At 45.6% G+C, this 18030-nt stretch overlaps 1 protein-coding gene across 1 annotated transcript in view; it reads right to left on the bottom strand.

Annotated features, from left to right (window-relative positions):
• COL13A1 (collagen type XIII alpha 1 chain) overlaps positions 1-18030 on the bottom strand; it is a 215184-nt gene that overhangs the window by 184163 nt on the left and 12991 nt on the right. The window contains exon 2 of the mRNA XM_038744032.1: positions 13375-13444. Coding sequence (XP_038599960.1) covers positions 13375-13444 — 70 coding nt within the window. The remainder of the gene's footprint in view (positions 1-13374; positions 13445-18030) is intronic.

Genomic DNA, 18030 nt, shown 5'->3' with positions numbered 1-18030 from the left:
ACAACCTGATTACCTTGTACCTCCCCCATTCATTCATTCATTCAATCATATTTATTGAGCACTTACTGTGTGCAGAGCACTGTACTAAGCGCTTAAGTGCTTATCCCCCAGTGCATAGAACAGTGCTTGGCACATAGTAAGCACTTAACAAATACCAAAATTATTATTATTATTGCTATTAACAGCACATCCCCCTCCAAGAGGCCTTCTCTCAGTAAGCCCTCAATTTTGTCTTCTCCTTATCATTGTGTCGCCTTTGTACTTGGTTTTACATCCTTTATTCACCCGTCCCTCAGACCCACAGCACATACGTACATATCCGTAATTTATTTATTTATATTAATGTCTCATTGTGGGCATGGGACATTTCTACCAACTCTGTTATATTGCACTCTCCCGAGCGCTTAGTAGAGTGGACGGCTAAAAGTAAGCACTCAACAAATACCATTAATTGATTAATTAATTGCGTGACAGGGGAAGGGGGTTGTCCCCTTACCCTTTTCCCAGAGTCACTGCATCCCTTCCTCAGGTCTGTGCTTCCATAAGCGCTGCTTCCAAGTTGTGGAACTTGGCCTCGGGAGGCCAGGTAGAAGAAGGCTGGATGCTGAAAATGGGAATACTGGATGGAAAGACGTCCGATGCCGTACCCGTTCCAGACAGACAGACCAGCTGAAAACTGGTTTCCCAATATGAAACCATTTGGCCATTTAATAATAATGGCATTTGGCTCAGTGGAAAGAGCGCGGGCTTTGGAGTCAGAGGTCATGGGTTCAAATCCCAGCTCCGCCAACTGTCAGCTGTGTGACTTTGGGCAAGTCACTTCACTTCTCTGGGCCTCAGTTCCCTCATCTGTAAAATGGGGATTAAGACTGTGAGCCCCCCATAGGACAACCGGATCACCTTGTAACCTCCCCAGCGCTTAGAACAGTGCTTTGTGCATAGTAAGCGCTTAATAAATGCTATTATTATTATTATTATTATTATTACTGGTATCTACCCCACTGTGAGTGGGTAGGGCACGAGTTTGGGAGTCAGAGGACTTGGGCTCTAATCCCAGCTCCACCACTTGGCTGCTGTGTGACCACGGGCAAGTCACTCAAATTCTCTGTGCCTCAGTTGGCACAAAGTTGGCAACATATAGAGACAGTCCCTACCCAACAGTGCCAACTTGTACTTCCCAAGCGCTTAGTACAGTGCTCTGCACAGAGTAAGCACTCAGTAAATACGAGTGATTGATTAATAGTGTTTGTTCAGCACTTACTACATTCAAAGTGTTACATTAAGCGCTGAGGTAGACACCAGACAATCAGGTCAAGACCATCGGATTTACTAAAATCACATTTCCTCCAAAGGGTCTTTCAATCAATCAATCAATCAATCGTATTTATTGTGTGCTAACTGTGTGCAGAGCACTGTACTAAGTGCTTGGGAAGTACAAGTTGGCAACATATAGACACAGTCCCTACCCAACAGTGGGCTCACAGTCTAGAAGGGGGAGACAGAGAACAAAACCAAACATACTAACAAAAGAAAATAAATAGAATAGATATGTACAAGATAAATAAATAAATAAATAGAGTAATAAATATGTACAAACATATATACATATATCCAGGTGCTGTGGGGAAGGGAAGGAGGTAAGATGAGGGGGATGGAGAGGGGGACGAGGGGGAGAGGAAGGAAGGGGCTCAGTGTGGGAAGGCCTCCCGGAGGAGGTGAGCTCTCAGTAGGGCCTTGAAGGGAGGAAGAGAGCTAGCTTGGCAGATGGGCAGTGGGAGGGCATTCCAGGTCCGGGGGTTCTTTCTTAACTAAAGCCCTCACTTAAATCAATCAATTGCATTTACTGAGAGCTTACTGTGTGCAGAGCACTGTAGTAAGTAAATGCTTGGGAGAGTACAACAGTATTAGCTGATGCATTCCCTTTGTCACTTCTGCACTTGGGTCTGTTCCCCTGAAGCACTTTGATATTCACCCCTCCCCCAGTCCCACAGAACTTATATACATATCCATCTGTAATTTATTTTAATGATAATAATGATGGCATTTATTAAGTGCTTACAATGTGCAAAGCACTGTTCTAAGCGCTGGGGAGATTACAAGGTGATCAAGTTGTCCCACTGGGGGCTCACAGTCTTAATCCCCATTTTACAGATGAGGTAACTGAGGCCCAGAGAAGTTAAGTGACTTGCCCAAAGTCACACAGCTGACAATTGGCAGAGCCGGGAATTGAACCCATGACCTCTGACTCCAAAGCTCGGGCTCGTTCCACTGAGCCATGCTGCTTCTCTAATGTCTGCCTTCCTCTCCAGTCTAAAAGCTCTTTGTGGCAAGGATCATCTCTACCTACTCAATTGTATCATACTCTGCCAAAAACTCCTCACCCTCAGCTTCAAGGCTGTCCATCCCCTCGCCCCCTCCTACCTCACCTCCCTTCTCTCTTTTTCCAGCCCAGCCCAAACCCTCCGCTCCTCTGCCGCCGCTCACCTCCTCACTGGGCCTCATTCTCGCCTGTCCCACCTTCGACCCCCGACCCATGTCCTTCCCCTGGCCTGGAATGCCCTCCCTCCACACATCCACCAAGCTAGCTAGCTCTCTTCCTCCCTTCAAAGCCCTCCTGAGAGCTCACCTCCTCCAGGAGGCCTTCCCACACTGAGCCCCCTTCTTCCTCTCCCCCTCCTCCCCCTCCCCCACTTTACCTCCTTTCCCTCCCCACAGCACCTGTATATATGTTTGTACACATTTATCACTCTATTTATTTATTTTACTTGTACATATTTATTCTATTTATTTTATTTTGTTAATATGTTTTGTTTGGTTGTCTGTCTCCCCCTTCTAGACTGTGAACCCACTGTTGGGTAGGGACCGTCTCTATATGTTGCCAACTTGCACTTCCCAAGCACTTAGTACAGTGCTCTGCACACAGTAAGCACTCAATAAATACGATTGAATGAATAGGCTAATGAATGAATCATTGAATGAATGAAATTGTTTTCCCCCTCCTTCCTCTCCCCATTCTCCCTGCCTTAACTCCTTCCCCTCCCCACAGCACCTGTATATATATATATATATATATGTTTGTACATATTTATTACTCTATTTATTTATTTTACTTGTACATATTTATTCTATTTATTATATTTTGTTAATATGCTTTGTTTTGTTGTCTGTCTCCCCCTTCTAGACTGTGAGCCCGCTGTTGGGTAGGGACCATCTCTATATGTTGCCAACTTGTACTTCCCAAGTGCTTAGTACAGTGCTTTGCACACAGTAAGCGCTCAATAAATACAATTGAATGAGCCTGCTGTTGGGTAGGGACCATCTCTATATGTTGCCAACTTGTACTTCCCAAGTGCTTAGTACAGTGCTTTGCACACAGTAAGCACTCAATAAATACAATTGAATGAGCCTGCTGTTAGGTAGGGACCGTCTCTATATGTTGCCAACTTGTACTTCCCAAGCGCTTAGTACAGTGCTCTGCACACAGTAAGTGCTCAATAAATATGATTGAATCAATGAATGAATGAAAAGTGCTTAGTACAGTACTCTGTACGCAGTGAGGGCTCAATAAATATCAAAAACTGATCGACTATGATCAGACACAATCACTGTCCCATGTGGGGCTCGGAGCCTTCCTCACCAATGGAGCAAACTTTGAGCTCACATTAAATTCATGACTCCAGCTGGCCCAAATCCCAGAACACATGGCACGACACAACCGGCACACCGAGGGGGAGGAGTGGGGAAGGGGCTGTTGGAAGAAGGATAAAGGGGCAGGGTGGTCAAGGAATCTTGTCCGGCATCTGTGAAAGGATGGGACAAAGTGATCCCAGTCCTGCTGGGGAAAGGTTGAAGTGGGGATTTCAACTCTTTCAACAGTGAAAGGCAAAGGACACCCACCTACAACTCAGTCTTCCTCCCCAACACCTCCACCGTGGCTCAGCGGAAAGAGCCTGGGCTTTGGAGTCAGAGATCATGGGTTCAAATCCTGGCTCTGCCATCTGTCAGCTGTGTGACTTTGGGCAAGTCACTTCACTTCTCTGGGCCTCAGTTCCCTCATCTGTAAAATGGGGATTAAAACTGTGAGCCCCCAGGGACAACCTGATCACCTTGTAACCTCCCCAGCGCTTAGAACAGTGCTTTGCACATAGTAAGCACTTACCAAATACCATCATTGTTATTATTATTATTACCAGGATTTCTACTTAATAAAACTCAACCAGGGCAGGGCAAGGTTCCTGTATTTTTCCCTTCTTTCCAGGTTAGGGTTTCTAAAATTCAAATAAGCAGGGTAACACCAAAACCTCTGAAACTGGGGAGAGACTCAGGGGCCAGGGTCTTCTTAGTACTAAGCAATCATTCAATCGTATTCATTGAACATCTACAGTGTACTACACGCTTGGGAGAGTACAATATAACAATAAACAGACATATTCCTGCCCACCATGAGCTTACAGTCTGGAAACTCTCAGCACATGGGAGAATACAATATAGCAATATGATAGAGTTGATAGACATTTATTCATTCATTCAATCGTATTTATTGAGTTCCCAAGAGAAGCATCGTGACTCAGTGGAAAGAGCACGGGCTTTGGAGTCAGAGGTCATGGGTTCAAATTCCAGCTTTGCCACTTGTCAGCTGGGTGACTTTGGGGAAGTCACTTCACTTCTCTGGGCCTCAGTTACCTCATCTGTCAAATGGGGATGAAGACTGTGAGCCCCCCGTGGGACAACCTGATCGCCTTGTAACCTCCCCAGAGCTTAGAACAGTGCTTTGCACATAGTAAGCACTTAATAAATGCCATTATTATTACCATCTTACCTCCTTCCCTTCCCCACAGCACCTGTTTATATGTATATATGTTTGTACATATTTGTTACTCTATTTATTTTACTTGTACATATCTATTCTATTTATTTTATTTTGTTAGTATGTTTGGTTTTGTTCTCTGTCTCCCCCTTTTAGGCTGTGAGCCCACTGTTGGGTAGGGACTGTCTCTATATGTTGCCAACTTGTACTTCCCAAGCGCTTAGGACAGTGCTCTGCACACAGTAAGTGCTCAATAAATACGATTGATGATGATAATTATTACTGTGTGCAGAGCACTGTACTAAGTGCTAGACATGTTCTCTGTCCACAACAAGTTTACAGTCTAGGAAAACATCACCATCACCACACACACACACACACACACACACACACACACACACACAAAAGACAGACAGCCCCTCTAGACTGTTAGCATGTTATGGGCAGGGGACATGTATGCTAATTCTGTTGTAGTGCCCCCTCCCAAAAGCTTAGTACAGTGCTCCGTGCATAGTAAGCACTCAATAAATATGACATTGATTAGGTGGGGGAGCTTTGTTAATCCTAGAGGGTCAAATCATTTGCAAACACTTCCCAAGTTTCATCCCTCATTTTCTGCGGATGGTTGACAGGGGAGGATGTGGCCAGGGGAGAAATGGAGAATCCGGCTGTCCAGGCCAATTGGCTTTTCCCAAGACCAGTTGACACAATCTGGATGTCCTCCTTTGCCCTGGATAAATTCAATGAGATCCTTATTTATCGTCCTTAAACTGAAAGGATCCCAGCTGTGTCTCTGCCAGGAGGCACGGGTTAATATCTTCCCAGCCGAAAACAGCTGAGGAAAAGTGTAAAGGAAGTGGCTTTTTCCCTCTAATGGCTGAGAAACCCTGAGGCTTGCATAGCACTAGGGTTAAGTATCTTGCTAACAGAGGTTCAAGCTAGAGGAAATGGCTTGAAATTGCCCCAAGAAAGAGTGCAGATGATGTGGGGGTGGAGCAGCTTTTGTAGGGGGACAAATTGAAAGGATTAAGATTCTTCAGTCTGGAAAGAGAGAGCTGAGAGGCAACATGAATAAAGTTTTCAAAAATTCTGAAGCTTGTGGCCAAGATGAGTATGGAATTATTGTTCACCTACTAGCAGAAAATGAAGACTTGAAAGGCTTCTAATTAAAAGTTAAGGAACAGAACAAAAAGATGGGCCTATATTCGAATGTAACAAAAACAAAGACCTTGACAAGTGGAAGGTTTAATACATTTGTAGTGGGTGGAGAGAGAATTGAAATAGTTGACAATCTTTCTCTCCTGGGATCAATAATAAAGGAACTAGTAGTCAAGAAATACACCGAAGATTAGTCAATTGTATTTATTGAGCGCTTACTGTGTGCAGAGCACTGTACTAAGCGCTTGGGAAGTACAAGTCGGCAACACATAGAGATAGTCCCTACCCAACAGCGGGCTCACAGTCTAGAAGGGGGAGGCAGAAGAATTGCTATGAAGAGTCTGGAAAAAGTCATGAAATGTGCTGATATAACAATTGCCACCGAAATAAAATTTGTTAATGCTATGGTCTTTCCAATGACAATATATGGATCTGAAAACTGGACAGTGAAAAAACAGGATAGAAAGAACATTGATTCTTTTGAAATGGGGGGTTGGAGAAGGCTTTTGCAAAGCAGCGTGGCTCAGTGGAAAGAGCATGGACTTGGAAGTCAGAGGTCATGGGTTCAAATTCCGGCTCCGCCACTTGTCAGCTGTGTGACCTTGGGCAAGTCACTTAACTTCTCTGGGCCTCAGTTACCTCATCTGTAAAATGGGGATTAAGACTGTAAGCCCTAAGTGGGACAACCTGATCACCTTGTATCCTCCAAGTGCTTAGAACAGTGCTTTGCACATAGTAAGCACTTAACAAATACCATTATTATTATTATTATTATTATTATATACCATGGACTGCCTGAAAAGCAGACAAATGGATTTAGGAGCAAATTAAACCAAAGTGGTCTTTGGAAGGCCAAATGACTGGATTAGATTATCATATTTTGGACATATGATCAGGAGGAATAATTCTCTGGAGAAGACACTAATCTTAGGAAAAGTCCAGGGAAAGTGTGGAAGAGGCAGACTGGCAGCTAGATGGAGGGAGACCATAACAATGATAATGGAAGAACCATTAGAAAGGTTGCGGATTATGGCAGAGGACAGGACGTTCTGGAGAAAGTGTGTCCATGGAGTCACTAGGAATCGGAAACAACTCGAAGGCACATAATAATAATAATAATAATGACTCTCCCAGAGCAGGGTGAGGGGAAGCACACTGCAGGAGGCATATGATAAAAGGCAATTTATTTTCACACAGAAGGTGATAAACACATCACCTAAAATTTCAGCAGATTCAAGAGAGGTGTGGCTAAATTCACTGAGCCCTCAAATTTACTTTGTCTGAAACAGAGCTCATCATCTTCCCACCCAACCCTTGTCCTGTTCATGACTTTCCCATTACTCTAGACAGCACCACTATCCTCCCTGGCTCACAAGCAGTGTGGAGAAGCAGCATGGACTCTCGGAAAGAGCATGAGCCTGGAGTCAGAGGACCTGGGTTCTAATCCTGGTCCTCCCAAATGCCTTCTGTGTGACCTTGGGAAAGTCACTTAACTTCAGTGGGCCTCGGTTACCTCATCTGTAAAATGAGGATTAAAACTGTGAGCCCCATGTGGGACAAGGACCGTATCTAACCTGATGATCTTGTATCTACCCCAGTGCTTGCTTACTTACAGGGACTCATCTCTTTCATTCAACCCACATATAATAATAATAATGATGGCATTTATTAAGCGCTTACTATGTGCAAAGCACTGTTCTAAGCGCTGGACACATATCCAATCTGTCACTAAATTCTGTCAATTCTACCTTCACAACATCACTAATATCCACTCTTTCGTCTTCACCTTGGTGAAGCACTTATATCCCACCATGACAACTGCCTCAATCTCCTCGCTGACCTCCCTGCCTCCTATCTCCAAACTTCATATCAGTCCATACTGCACTCTACTGCCGGGATCAATTTTCTTCAAAACCGTTCAGTCCGTGTTTTCCCACTCCTCAAGAAACTCCAGTGGTTGCCCATCCACCTCTGCATCAAACTGAACCTCCCTACCATAGGCTTTAAAGCACTCAATCACCTTGCCCCATCCTACCTTACATCTCTGATTTTCTACTACAATCAAGCACACTCCACTCCTGTAACACCAACCTACTCACTATACTTCAGGCTTGCCTATCTTGCCGCAGACCTTTGGCCCAAATCCTGCCTCCAGCCTGGAACTTCCTTCCTCTTCATATCTGATAGATATGATCACACTCCCTACCATCAAAGCCTTATTAAAGGTCTGTCTTCTCCAAAAGGCCTTCCCCTACTAAATCACCATTTCCCCTACTAAATCACCATTTCCCCAACACCCTCTCCCTTCTGCTTCGCTCCTGAACACTTGTACCCTTAAAAAGCAGCATGGCTCAGTGGATAGAGCACGTACCTAGGAGTCAGAAGGACCTATGTTCTCAACCTTGCTCCAGCACTTCATTCATTCATTCCTTCAATCGTATTTATTAAGCACTTAGTGTGTGCAGAGCATTGTACTAAGCACTTGGGAAAGTACAGTATAACAATAAGCAGTGATATTCCCTGCCCCACAGTGAGCTCACAGTCTAGAGGTGGGGGGACAGACATCAACACAAATAACTAAAATCACAGATATATACGTAAGTGCTGTGGGGCTGGAATTGAGAGGGAGAGCAAAGTGAGCAAATCAGGGCGATGCAGAAGGAAGGGGGAGGTGAGAAAAAGTGGGGCTTAGTCTGGGAAGGCCTCTTTGAGATGTGCCTTCAATAGGCTTTGAAGGCCCGTTATTGGGTAGGGACCGTCTCTATATGTTGCCGACTTGTACTTCCCAAGCGCTTAGCACAGTGCTCTTCACACAGTAAGCGGTCAATAAATATGATTGAATGGATGAATGAGGGGAGAGTAATTGTCTGATGGATTTGAGGAGGGAGGGCATTCCAAGCCAGAGGCAGGACAGGGGGCACATCATCAATAAGGGGTCGGTGGCGGGACAGGCGAAATGGAGGCAGATTGAGAAGGTTAGGACCAGAGGAGTGAAATATGTGGGCTGGGTTGTAGAAGGAGAGAAGCCAGGTGAGGTAGGAGGGGGCAAGGTGATGGACTGCTTTAAAGCCAATGGTGAGGAGTTTCTGTTTGATATGGAGGTGGATGGACAACCACTGGAGATTTTTGAGGGGGGGGTGGTGACATGTCCTGAAGGTGTGACCTTGGGAAAGTCACTTAATTTCTCTGTGTCTCAGTTACCTCATCTGTAAAACGGGGATTAGGAGTGTGAGCCCCATGTGGGGCAGGGACTGTGTTCAACCTGATTAACTTATATCTGCCCCAGTGCTTAGAACAGTGCTTGGCACATAACAAGCACCATAATTATTATTATTATTATTCAAACCACTCTCAGGTCCACAGAAATTAAGTACATATCCGTACTTAATTTTCATTTCTGTCTTCCCCTCTGTCAGTTCCTTGTGAGCAGGGAATATGTCTACTAACTCTTTTTTATCGTACTCTCCCAAGCATTTAGTACAGTGCTGTGCACACAGTAAGTGCTCAGTAAATATGACTGATTGGATGAGTGGTACATAATGGATTGCAAGAGAGAAATTAAGGGTGTTAAATGGCCCATTTCTTATTGGAAGGATGGGATTTCCAGGACCAGAATTTTCATTCCATTTCTCCCTACATGCTGTTGTCACCACCGTACACTGAACACTAGGCTGGTTGGATCAGTGGTCTGACCCAGGCTGGCCCTGAGCCTGCTGGCTGATCTGAGCCCACGAAAAGCCAATCTGAGCCGGGGTGGCCTGCAGTTACCCAGCCAACCTACCCCGCAGTAACCCAGCCCAGAAAGGGAGTTCCAACTAATAATCTTTGGCATGGAAAAAAAATTAAAAATAAAGCCCAACTCATCACACTCACTATTTTCTTTAAGCAACATACAATTTTCAAAGTGGCCAGATGTCAGCAACAGCATGCAGGGACTCCACCCACTCAAGTGTGCCTGTCACGAGTAGCAAACTTCCCAGTCTGAGAAACCTGCGTTGCCCCAAGTCTTGCGTGTAAATCAGAATGAGGGCTGAGACCCAGCCTTACCATTCTTCCCGTGAGAGCCCAGGGAGCTATTTTTCATGCATCTGTAATCCCCGCCTTCCCTCCTTCAGGCTTGGCATCCTTTAATTTTGCAAGCCGCTTCTTCTCACCCTTTCACACCCCAGAACTTGTGACCCTCCTCTAATTAGCCGGGACCTGGAACATCCTGAATGAAGACTATCAACTCTGCCTCGCTCTTCCTTCAGTGAGCTGGGCAGGGGGAGAAAGCAGCACGTGCCCGCAGACGTCATCCTACGGATTTATTTTGGGTAGGGCGGGTGGGAGGGATTGTTGGCCTAGTTGGGATGGGCAGGGGGAGGGAGGCAAGTCCTCACCCCATGATTACGGGGTTCAAACCCCTAGAACCGCTCTTGAGAGGCCACAGACGCTCCCAGACGGACACACGCCCTTCTTCCTCTCCTGGCTCCCGAGTCCAACCCACCCTCAGATGCCTCTGGCAGCGGGACAAGTCACGAGTTCTACGTTCTCAGCTCCGATTGTGGCTGGCCACGGAGGTTGGGGCGATTAGGTGCTTCTTTGCTGTGCTCAAATAGTGGGAGGAGACCCGGACTCAAGACAGATGATACAGTTTAGAAACAAGAACAGGAGGAGTGAATCATGCATGTCGAATGAGCTCTAACCCTAGGGTCCGGGAGGCTTCCACCTCTTCCCTGCCCCTGTTGAAGGCTGGCAGGCTCTGGCACAGTCCGTAGTCAGTAAATCGTCTTTATTGAGCTCTTACTGTGTGCAACGGGATAGGTACTGTGTCCAACCAGATAATAATAATAATAATAATGATGATATTTGTTAAGCACTTACTATGTGCAAAGCACTGTTCTAAGCGCTGGGGAGGTTACAAGGTGATCAGGTTGTCCCCGGGGGGGCTCACAGTCTTAATCCCCATTTTACAAATGAGGTAACTGAGGCACAGAGAAGTTCAGTGACTTGCCCAAAGTCACACAGCTGACAGTTGGAGGAGTCGGGATTTGAACCCATGACCTCTGATTCCAAAGCCTGGGCTCTTTCCACTGAGCCACGCTGCTTCTCTGCTAATAATAATAATAATAATAATGGCATTTATTAAGCACTTACTATGTGCAAAGCACTGTTCTAAGCGCTGGGGAGGTTACAAGGTGGTCAGGTTGTCGCACGTGGGGCTCACAGTCTTAATCCCCATTTTACAGGTGAGGTAACTGAGGCATAGAGAAGTTCAATGACTTGCCCAAAGTCACACAGCTGACAGGTGGAGGAGCTGGGATTTCAACCCATGTCCTCTGACTCCAAAACGTGGGCTCTTTCCATTGAGCCATGCTGCTTCTCTGCTAAGCCTGTATCTACCTCAGCATTTTGTACAGTGCCTACACGTGGTAAGTGTTTAACGAAGAGTGATTCCACTCTTTTAACCTGCCTCTGGACTGAGTTCGGGAACCCCAAACTGCAGACCCAGTGAGGCCTCCAAGCGCCTAACTCCTAAATAACAATTTAACAGACACATTCAGGAAACCCAGGTAGAGAAAAGGGAAAGGGGACCAAACAATCAATCAATCAAAGGCATTTATTGAGCACTTTTTGTATGAAGAGCACTCTATTAAGCGCTTGGGAGAGTACCCTACCACAGAGTTTGAAGACATGAGCCCTGTCCACAAAGGAGGCTATAGTCCAGAATAAGGGTCTTCCGAACTAGCCAACTCTTATGACTTTGCTGAGGGAAATAAATCAGGTAAATGGCCAGTTATAAACCTTGTGAGCTGAGTCAATCAACTGTTGTACTGAACTCTCCCAAGTACTTAGTACAGTGTCCTGATACAGTAAGAGCTCAATAAATACCATTTATTGATGAACCTATACTGGACAAAACAGTATTGATCTGGCACATCCTCTGGGTGGCATAGCTAAGGAACTAGATGCTTTTGGTTGTGGTGTTCTTTCCTGTGCAGCCCCTGTTACCAAGTACCCTTGAATAGACATTGTGCTGGGTTGCACTCTGATTCGGGACGGGGATGCTAAAGCTCTGGAGAAAGGGGTTCCCAATCAATCAATCATATTTATTGAGTGCTTACTGTGTCCATTCATTCATTCAATCATACTTATTGAGCGCTTACTGTGTGCAGAGCACTGTACTAAGCACTTGGAAGAGTACAATGTAACGGAGTTAGTAGGCATATTCCCTGCCCACTGGAGCTTATAGTCTAGAGGGGAAGACAGACATTAATGTAAATGAATATCAGATATGTTCAGAAGTACACAGGTACATAGGTGTAATTTATCCATAATGCACATATTCATAATTTATCCAGGGGAAAGGTTCTAGGATTGGGGGAGCCTGCATTCTTTCAAAAATAGGATCCATGACATCATCACATTATTCTGGATGTCCATAGGATCATGTATGACATCCCGGGCAGCTCCCTGTCCAGTGTCAGTGAAGAACTTTGGTTCCTGCCCAAAATCTGGCCTCTCTTGGGTCATCCAGCCTCTGTGAGCATTAAGGCCAGGGCATTGCCTGGCAGAGCAGCCTCTGCTGATTTCCTTTTTTTATCTCAATGGGATTTATTACATGCTTACCGTGTACTTACTGTACTAAAGGCTTTACAGAGTACAATACAACAGTTGGTAGACACATTCCTTGCCCACAAGGGATTTGCAGTCTAGAGGACTCATAGTGGGGAATCCAACAATCAGCCACCGCAGAACTCTGCCACCCATTCCTCGGAGAGTGGACTTGATCTTATCCTTGAGATCGTTCCCTATTCCTTTAGATTCCCATTTACTGGAACCCCTAGGCTAGCTGTGGAGCTCCATCTCCAGGACTAGACTTGGAGGCCTGGTTGGGTCTGCAGTTTGGGGTTCCCGAGCTCAGTCTACGGGCAGGCTGAAAGAATGGAATCACTCTTCATTAAACATTTACCACGTGTAAGCACTGTACAAAATGCTGAGGTAGATACAAGCTTATCAGGTTGGACACAGTCCCTGTCCCACATAGACCTCACAATCTTAATCCTCCTTTTACTGTGCAATTAAGGTAACTGAAGGATATGGTAACTGAAGTACAGATAAATTAACTGATTTGCCCAAGGTCCCACAGCAGACATGTGCCGGGCCGGGATTAGAATATAGGTCCTCTGACTCTCAGTCAAGGGCTGTATCCTCTAAGCCATGCTACTTCTACTCTACCCACTAAATAAATACTCAAGAAGCCCCCAGACAGCTGATTTTCCTCTCATGAGTGTTCCCCGATCCTCATAATTGAGAGGCTGTAGAAATCCTATAATCTGAGCTGGTGGTCGCAAACCTGCCGGATCGCCCACGTGATGCTCCCGGAGCTCGTAAACAATTGCTGCTGCTCAGAACCTGGTGTTCCTTACCTGCTGGACAGCTACATCTCTGGGACGTATCCCGGATTTCCCGTTGTCTTGGCAGGTGAAGCTTTAATTTCTGCAAGGAACAGTGAAAGAAAAAGGGTGTCATTTCCCGAGCCGGGGAGGTGGTGGAGCAGGGAATGAGGAGTAGGAGGGTTCTGGTTCCGGCCCGCCTTCGACTCTCAATCCTCCGGTGGTTTCAGAGGAATTGGACAGGGGAACGGTACCTTAGGAGACTGTGGCCCCTCCTTTTGGGCAACCCTTAGAAGATGCCCAACTAGTTGTCCCTCCCACAAGCAAGGAACTTTCTGAGGGAGACAGGGTCTCAGCTGTCTTTGGTTTCCGGTCAGAGCAAGAACTGCGCATTCTGTGAGGCGATGGGGGGTGATACCAGCCATGGCGAATAGGTGAAGTTGTTTGGGCTCAATTCCCAGCCTTTGTTATCCCAAGACCTTGAGATGGGAGCATTTCTGAGCAGAACTGCAGAGACCCAAATCCTGCCTTTCTGACCCACTAGCTTTTCAAAGCCTTCCTGCCCCTTCCAAATTCTATCTCATATGCTCTCCTGACCCCATCTCACTCACACTGAACAGTAGGCAACTCTGGTCAGACCAATGGATTTTTTTTTTTGAATAATGGGAGAGGTAGGAAGTTCTTAGAAAAGTGACACGGCTCAGTGGATAGTGCCCGAGGACCTGAGAGTCAAAGGATCTGGGTTCTAATTCCCGCTCTACCACTTGTCTGCTGTGTGACTTTGGGCAAGTCACTTCATTTCCTCTGTTTCTCAGTAACGTCATCTGTAAAATGGGGATTAAGACTGTGAGCCCCAGAAGGGATGTGCACTATGTCTCTTTATCTCCCCCAGTTCTCAGTACAGCATCTGGCACACAGTAACCACTTAACAAATACCATAAAAAAAAGCTGCATAGCCAATTAAATGACAGTTCTCCCAGCCTGGAGAATAAAAGCAAACCAGGCAAACCGGCAGCCTTCCTGCCCTTCCCCTATTTAGGCATCTCTGGGGCCTCATGGCATCCTCCGCTCAGTCAAGCCGGAGGGCTCGAAGAAGGCAGCAATGCTGAAACATCAGATGGGCATGATCTCCTGCTATTAAAATACCTGTATCAGTATCAAAGAGAAAATGTGAGTCGACCACTTATTCCTCACTGAGAATCCCGACTCTGCCACCATGTGTGTTTTTGTTTAGGGGCCGGGTTGGTTCCAAGCTGGTGCCAAGGCAAGACACCAAGCTCCCTTAAAGGAGCCAACCTCTGTTTAGATTCTCAGGATGTTAAAGATGGGGGCTAGCCTCAGGGCGATCAGTTTACAGGTGCCTGTTAAAGGAAAGAGAGAGGTAAACAAAGTGGAAAAATGCAAGAAATCAGGGCAGAGGGAACCAGAAGTGAACTAATCAATCCATCAGTGGTATATAATAAGTGTTTACTGAGTACAGAACACTACACTGGGAAGAGTATAATACAATAAAGGAGATAGACAGCATGGCTCAGTGGAAAAATCACGGGCTTGGGAGTCAGAGGTCATGGGTTCTAATCCCGGCTCTGCCATTTGTCAGCTGTGTGACCTTGGGCAAGTCACTTAACTTCTCTGTGCCTCAGTTCCCTCATCTGCAAAATGGGGACTAAGACTGTGAGCCCCCCGTGAGACAACCTGATTACCTTGTATCCCCCAAAGCACTTAGAACAGTGCTTGGCACATAGTAAGCGCTTTACAAATACCATCATTATTATAGACAAGAGTCCTGCCCTCAGGAAGCTTATAATCTAGACAAGTGAATAGTTCAAGATAAACTCAAACATATAAAAAGAAAGAAGAAAAAAGAAAGGGAACCATGGGTTGGAAGAAGAGTTGGATTCCTCCTTCCTTCTCCCCTATCCAGGGGCTTTTCCAGGTTATCATCCCATTTTATCCTTAGACTATTTCTGGGGAAGCAGGGAAAAACAGCTAATGGTGCCCTAATGTAACAGATAAGAAAACTGAGGTCCAGAGATGGTCACCCTAGGTTACCCAGCAATGAGCCATGAGAGGAATCCAGGTCTCATAATAACAATAATAAAGATGGTGATGATAATAATAATAATATTGTTAAGCACTTAATAGCAAAAAAACCCTGTACTAAGCTGGGGTAGATATAAGTAGGTTGGTATTAGAGGAGCGACTTACCCTGTGGGCAGGGTTGTAGTAAGAGAATAAGTGAGGTAAATTTAAAGGGGGCAAGGTGATTGAGTGCTTTAGAGCCAATGGTAAGGAGCTTCTGAATGATGCAGAGCTGGACGGGCAACCACTGGAGGTTCTTGAAGAGTGGGGAAACATGAACTGAATGTTTTTTTTGAAAAATGACCTGGGAAACGGAGTGAAATATGGACTTGAGTAAGGCGAGACAGGAGGCAAGGAGGTCAGCAAGGAAACTGATGCAGTAATCAAGGCAGGGTAGGATAAGTGTTTGGATTAACATGGTAGCGATTTGAAGAGAGTGAAAAAGGTAGATTTTAAGGATTTTGGGTAAGTTGGAGAGACACGATTTGGTGAGATAGAATATGTGGGTTGAATGAGAGAGATGAGTGGAGGATAATGTCAATGCCAAGAAACCCCTGACAGCAGGAGGGGCTCCAGCTGGAACTAGGAAGAACTCTCCCAGCTGAACCAGGTGAAAAATCCATTAACAGGTAGTTGCCAAACAGGGTTGGAATTTGTGCCCCCAAAAGTTTCTGTCTCATACCTCCACATACCACAGCTGGGAGGAAGACTCCAATAGACAAAGATTTTCCAAAAGTCCTTTTATGACCATTATGCATCCTGAGCTCCCAATCAATCAATTGTATTTTTTTTTAGAGTGATTACCGTGTGCAGAGCACTGTACTACATGTTTGGGAGAGTACAATATAACAATACAACCAAGTTGGTAGACACATCCCCTGCCACAACCAGTTTCTGTTTCCCCATCTGAAAGAAATGCCCTGGCCTGGAATCAGCTTCTGAAAATGGATCACCTGGATGGCATCAAGACTCCTTTCCTTCTACCTGTCTTCTTTTTTATTATGGTATTTGTTAAGCACTTATTTTGTGCCAGGCTCTGGACTAAGTGCTGGGATAGATATAAGACAATTAGGCTAGACACAGTCCATGTCCCACAGGGGGCCCACGGTCTTAATTGCCATTTTATCATTGAGGTACCTGAGGCCCAGAGAAGTGAAGCGACTTGCCCAGGGTCACACAGCAGACAAGTGGCAGAGCTGGGATTAGAACCCAGGTCTTTCTGACTCTCAGGCCCGGGTTCTATCTACTAGGCCACACTTCAGTCTGTTATGACATCTCCTGCACCATGGCTACCCTGGACGGAAGGCCTGCCAGTCAGTGGTCCCATGGGATCATATTAAATACCCTGTGGGCTAGGCTTAGCTAGGACTCCCCCCTCCCTCCTCTCCCCCCACCCCCATCCTCCCCACAGCATCTGTATATATGTTTGTACAGATTTATTACTCTATTTATTTTACCTGTACATATTTACTATTCTATTTATTTTATTTTGTTAATATGTTTTGTTTTGTTGTCTGTCTCCCCCTTCTAGACTGTGAGCCCGCTGTTGGGTAGGGACCGTCTCTATATGTTGCCAACTTGTCCTTCCCAAGCGCTTAGTACAGAGCTCTGCAAACAGTAAGCGCTCAATAAATACAATTGAATGAATGAATATGATTGAATGAATGAATGCCTTGTCATTCTCAAAGTCTGTAAGAGTGCATCTCCTACATTAGTAAATATGGTGCTTCCCAAGCGCTGGGACAGGCTCTTTCCCAGAGGGGCCTGGTGTGGAGTCACCCAGTAGGTCAGTGGCAGAGGTAGAGAATTTGGGCTCCTTGTTGCCTTTCTTCTGCAAGTAAGACCTATGGGGGTGACTCTCCTCCCTAGACAAGTCTGCAGAGAAGCAGCGTGGCTCAGGGGAAAGAGCATGGTCTTTGTAGTCAGAGATCAAGGCTTCAAATCCTGGCTCTGCCACTTGTCAGCTTGTCACTTTGGGCAAGTCACTTCACTTCTCTGTGGCTCAGTTACCTCATCTGTAAAACGGGGTTTAAGACTGTGAGCCCCCCGTGGGACCACCTGATCACCTTGTAACCTCCCCAGCGCTTAGAACAGTGCTTTGCACATAGTAAGAGCTTAATAAATGCGATTATTATTATTATTATTATTATTATTATTATTGAGGTGGCAATGAGGAGAAGATACTTGTTCTCCCTCTTCCTTAGACTGGGAACCCCATAAGTGACAAGGACTATCTCTGGCCTATCTTCTCTCTATCCCAGAACTCAGAACAGTGTTGGGCCCATCCTAGGCACTTAATGGCATGGGAGGCAGCATCGTGACTCAGTGGAAAGAGCCCGGGCTTGGGAGTCAGAGGTCATGGGTTTGAGTCCCGGCTCCACCACTTATCGGCTGTGTGACTTTGGGCAAGTCATTTGACTTCTCTGGGCCTCAGTTCCCTCATCTTCAAAATGGGGATGAAGATAGTGAGCCCCATGTGGGACAACCTGGTCACCTTATATCCCTCCAGCACTCAGAACAGTGCTCTGCACATAGTAAGCAATTAATAAATGCTATTATTATTGTTATTGTTTTATTATTATTATTATTATTATTATTATTATTCCC

Source organism: Tachyglossus aculeatus, chromosome 3 (assembly GCF_015852505.1).
Source record: "Tachyglossus aculeatus isolate mTacAcu1 chromosome 3, mTacAcu1.pri, whole genome shotgun sequence".
Lineage (NCBI taxonomy): Eukaryota > Metazoa > Chordata > Mammalia > Monotremata > Tachyglossidae > Tachyglossus > Tachyglossus aculeatus.
Note: the sequence above shows the minus strand (reverse complement) of the source record. Positions and strands in the feature narration are given on the sequence as shown.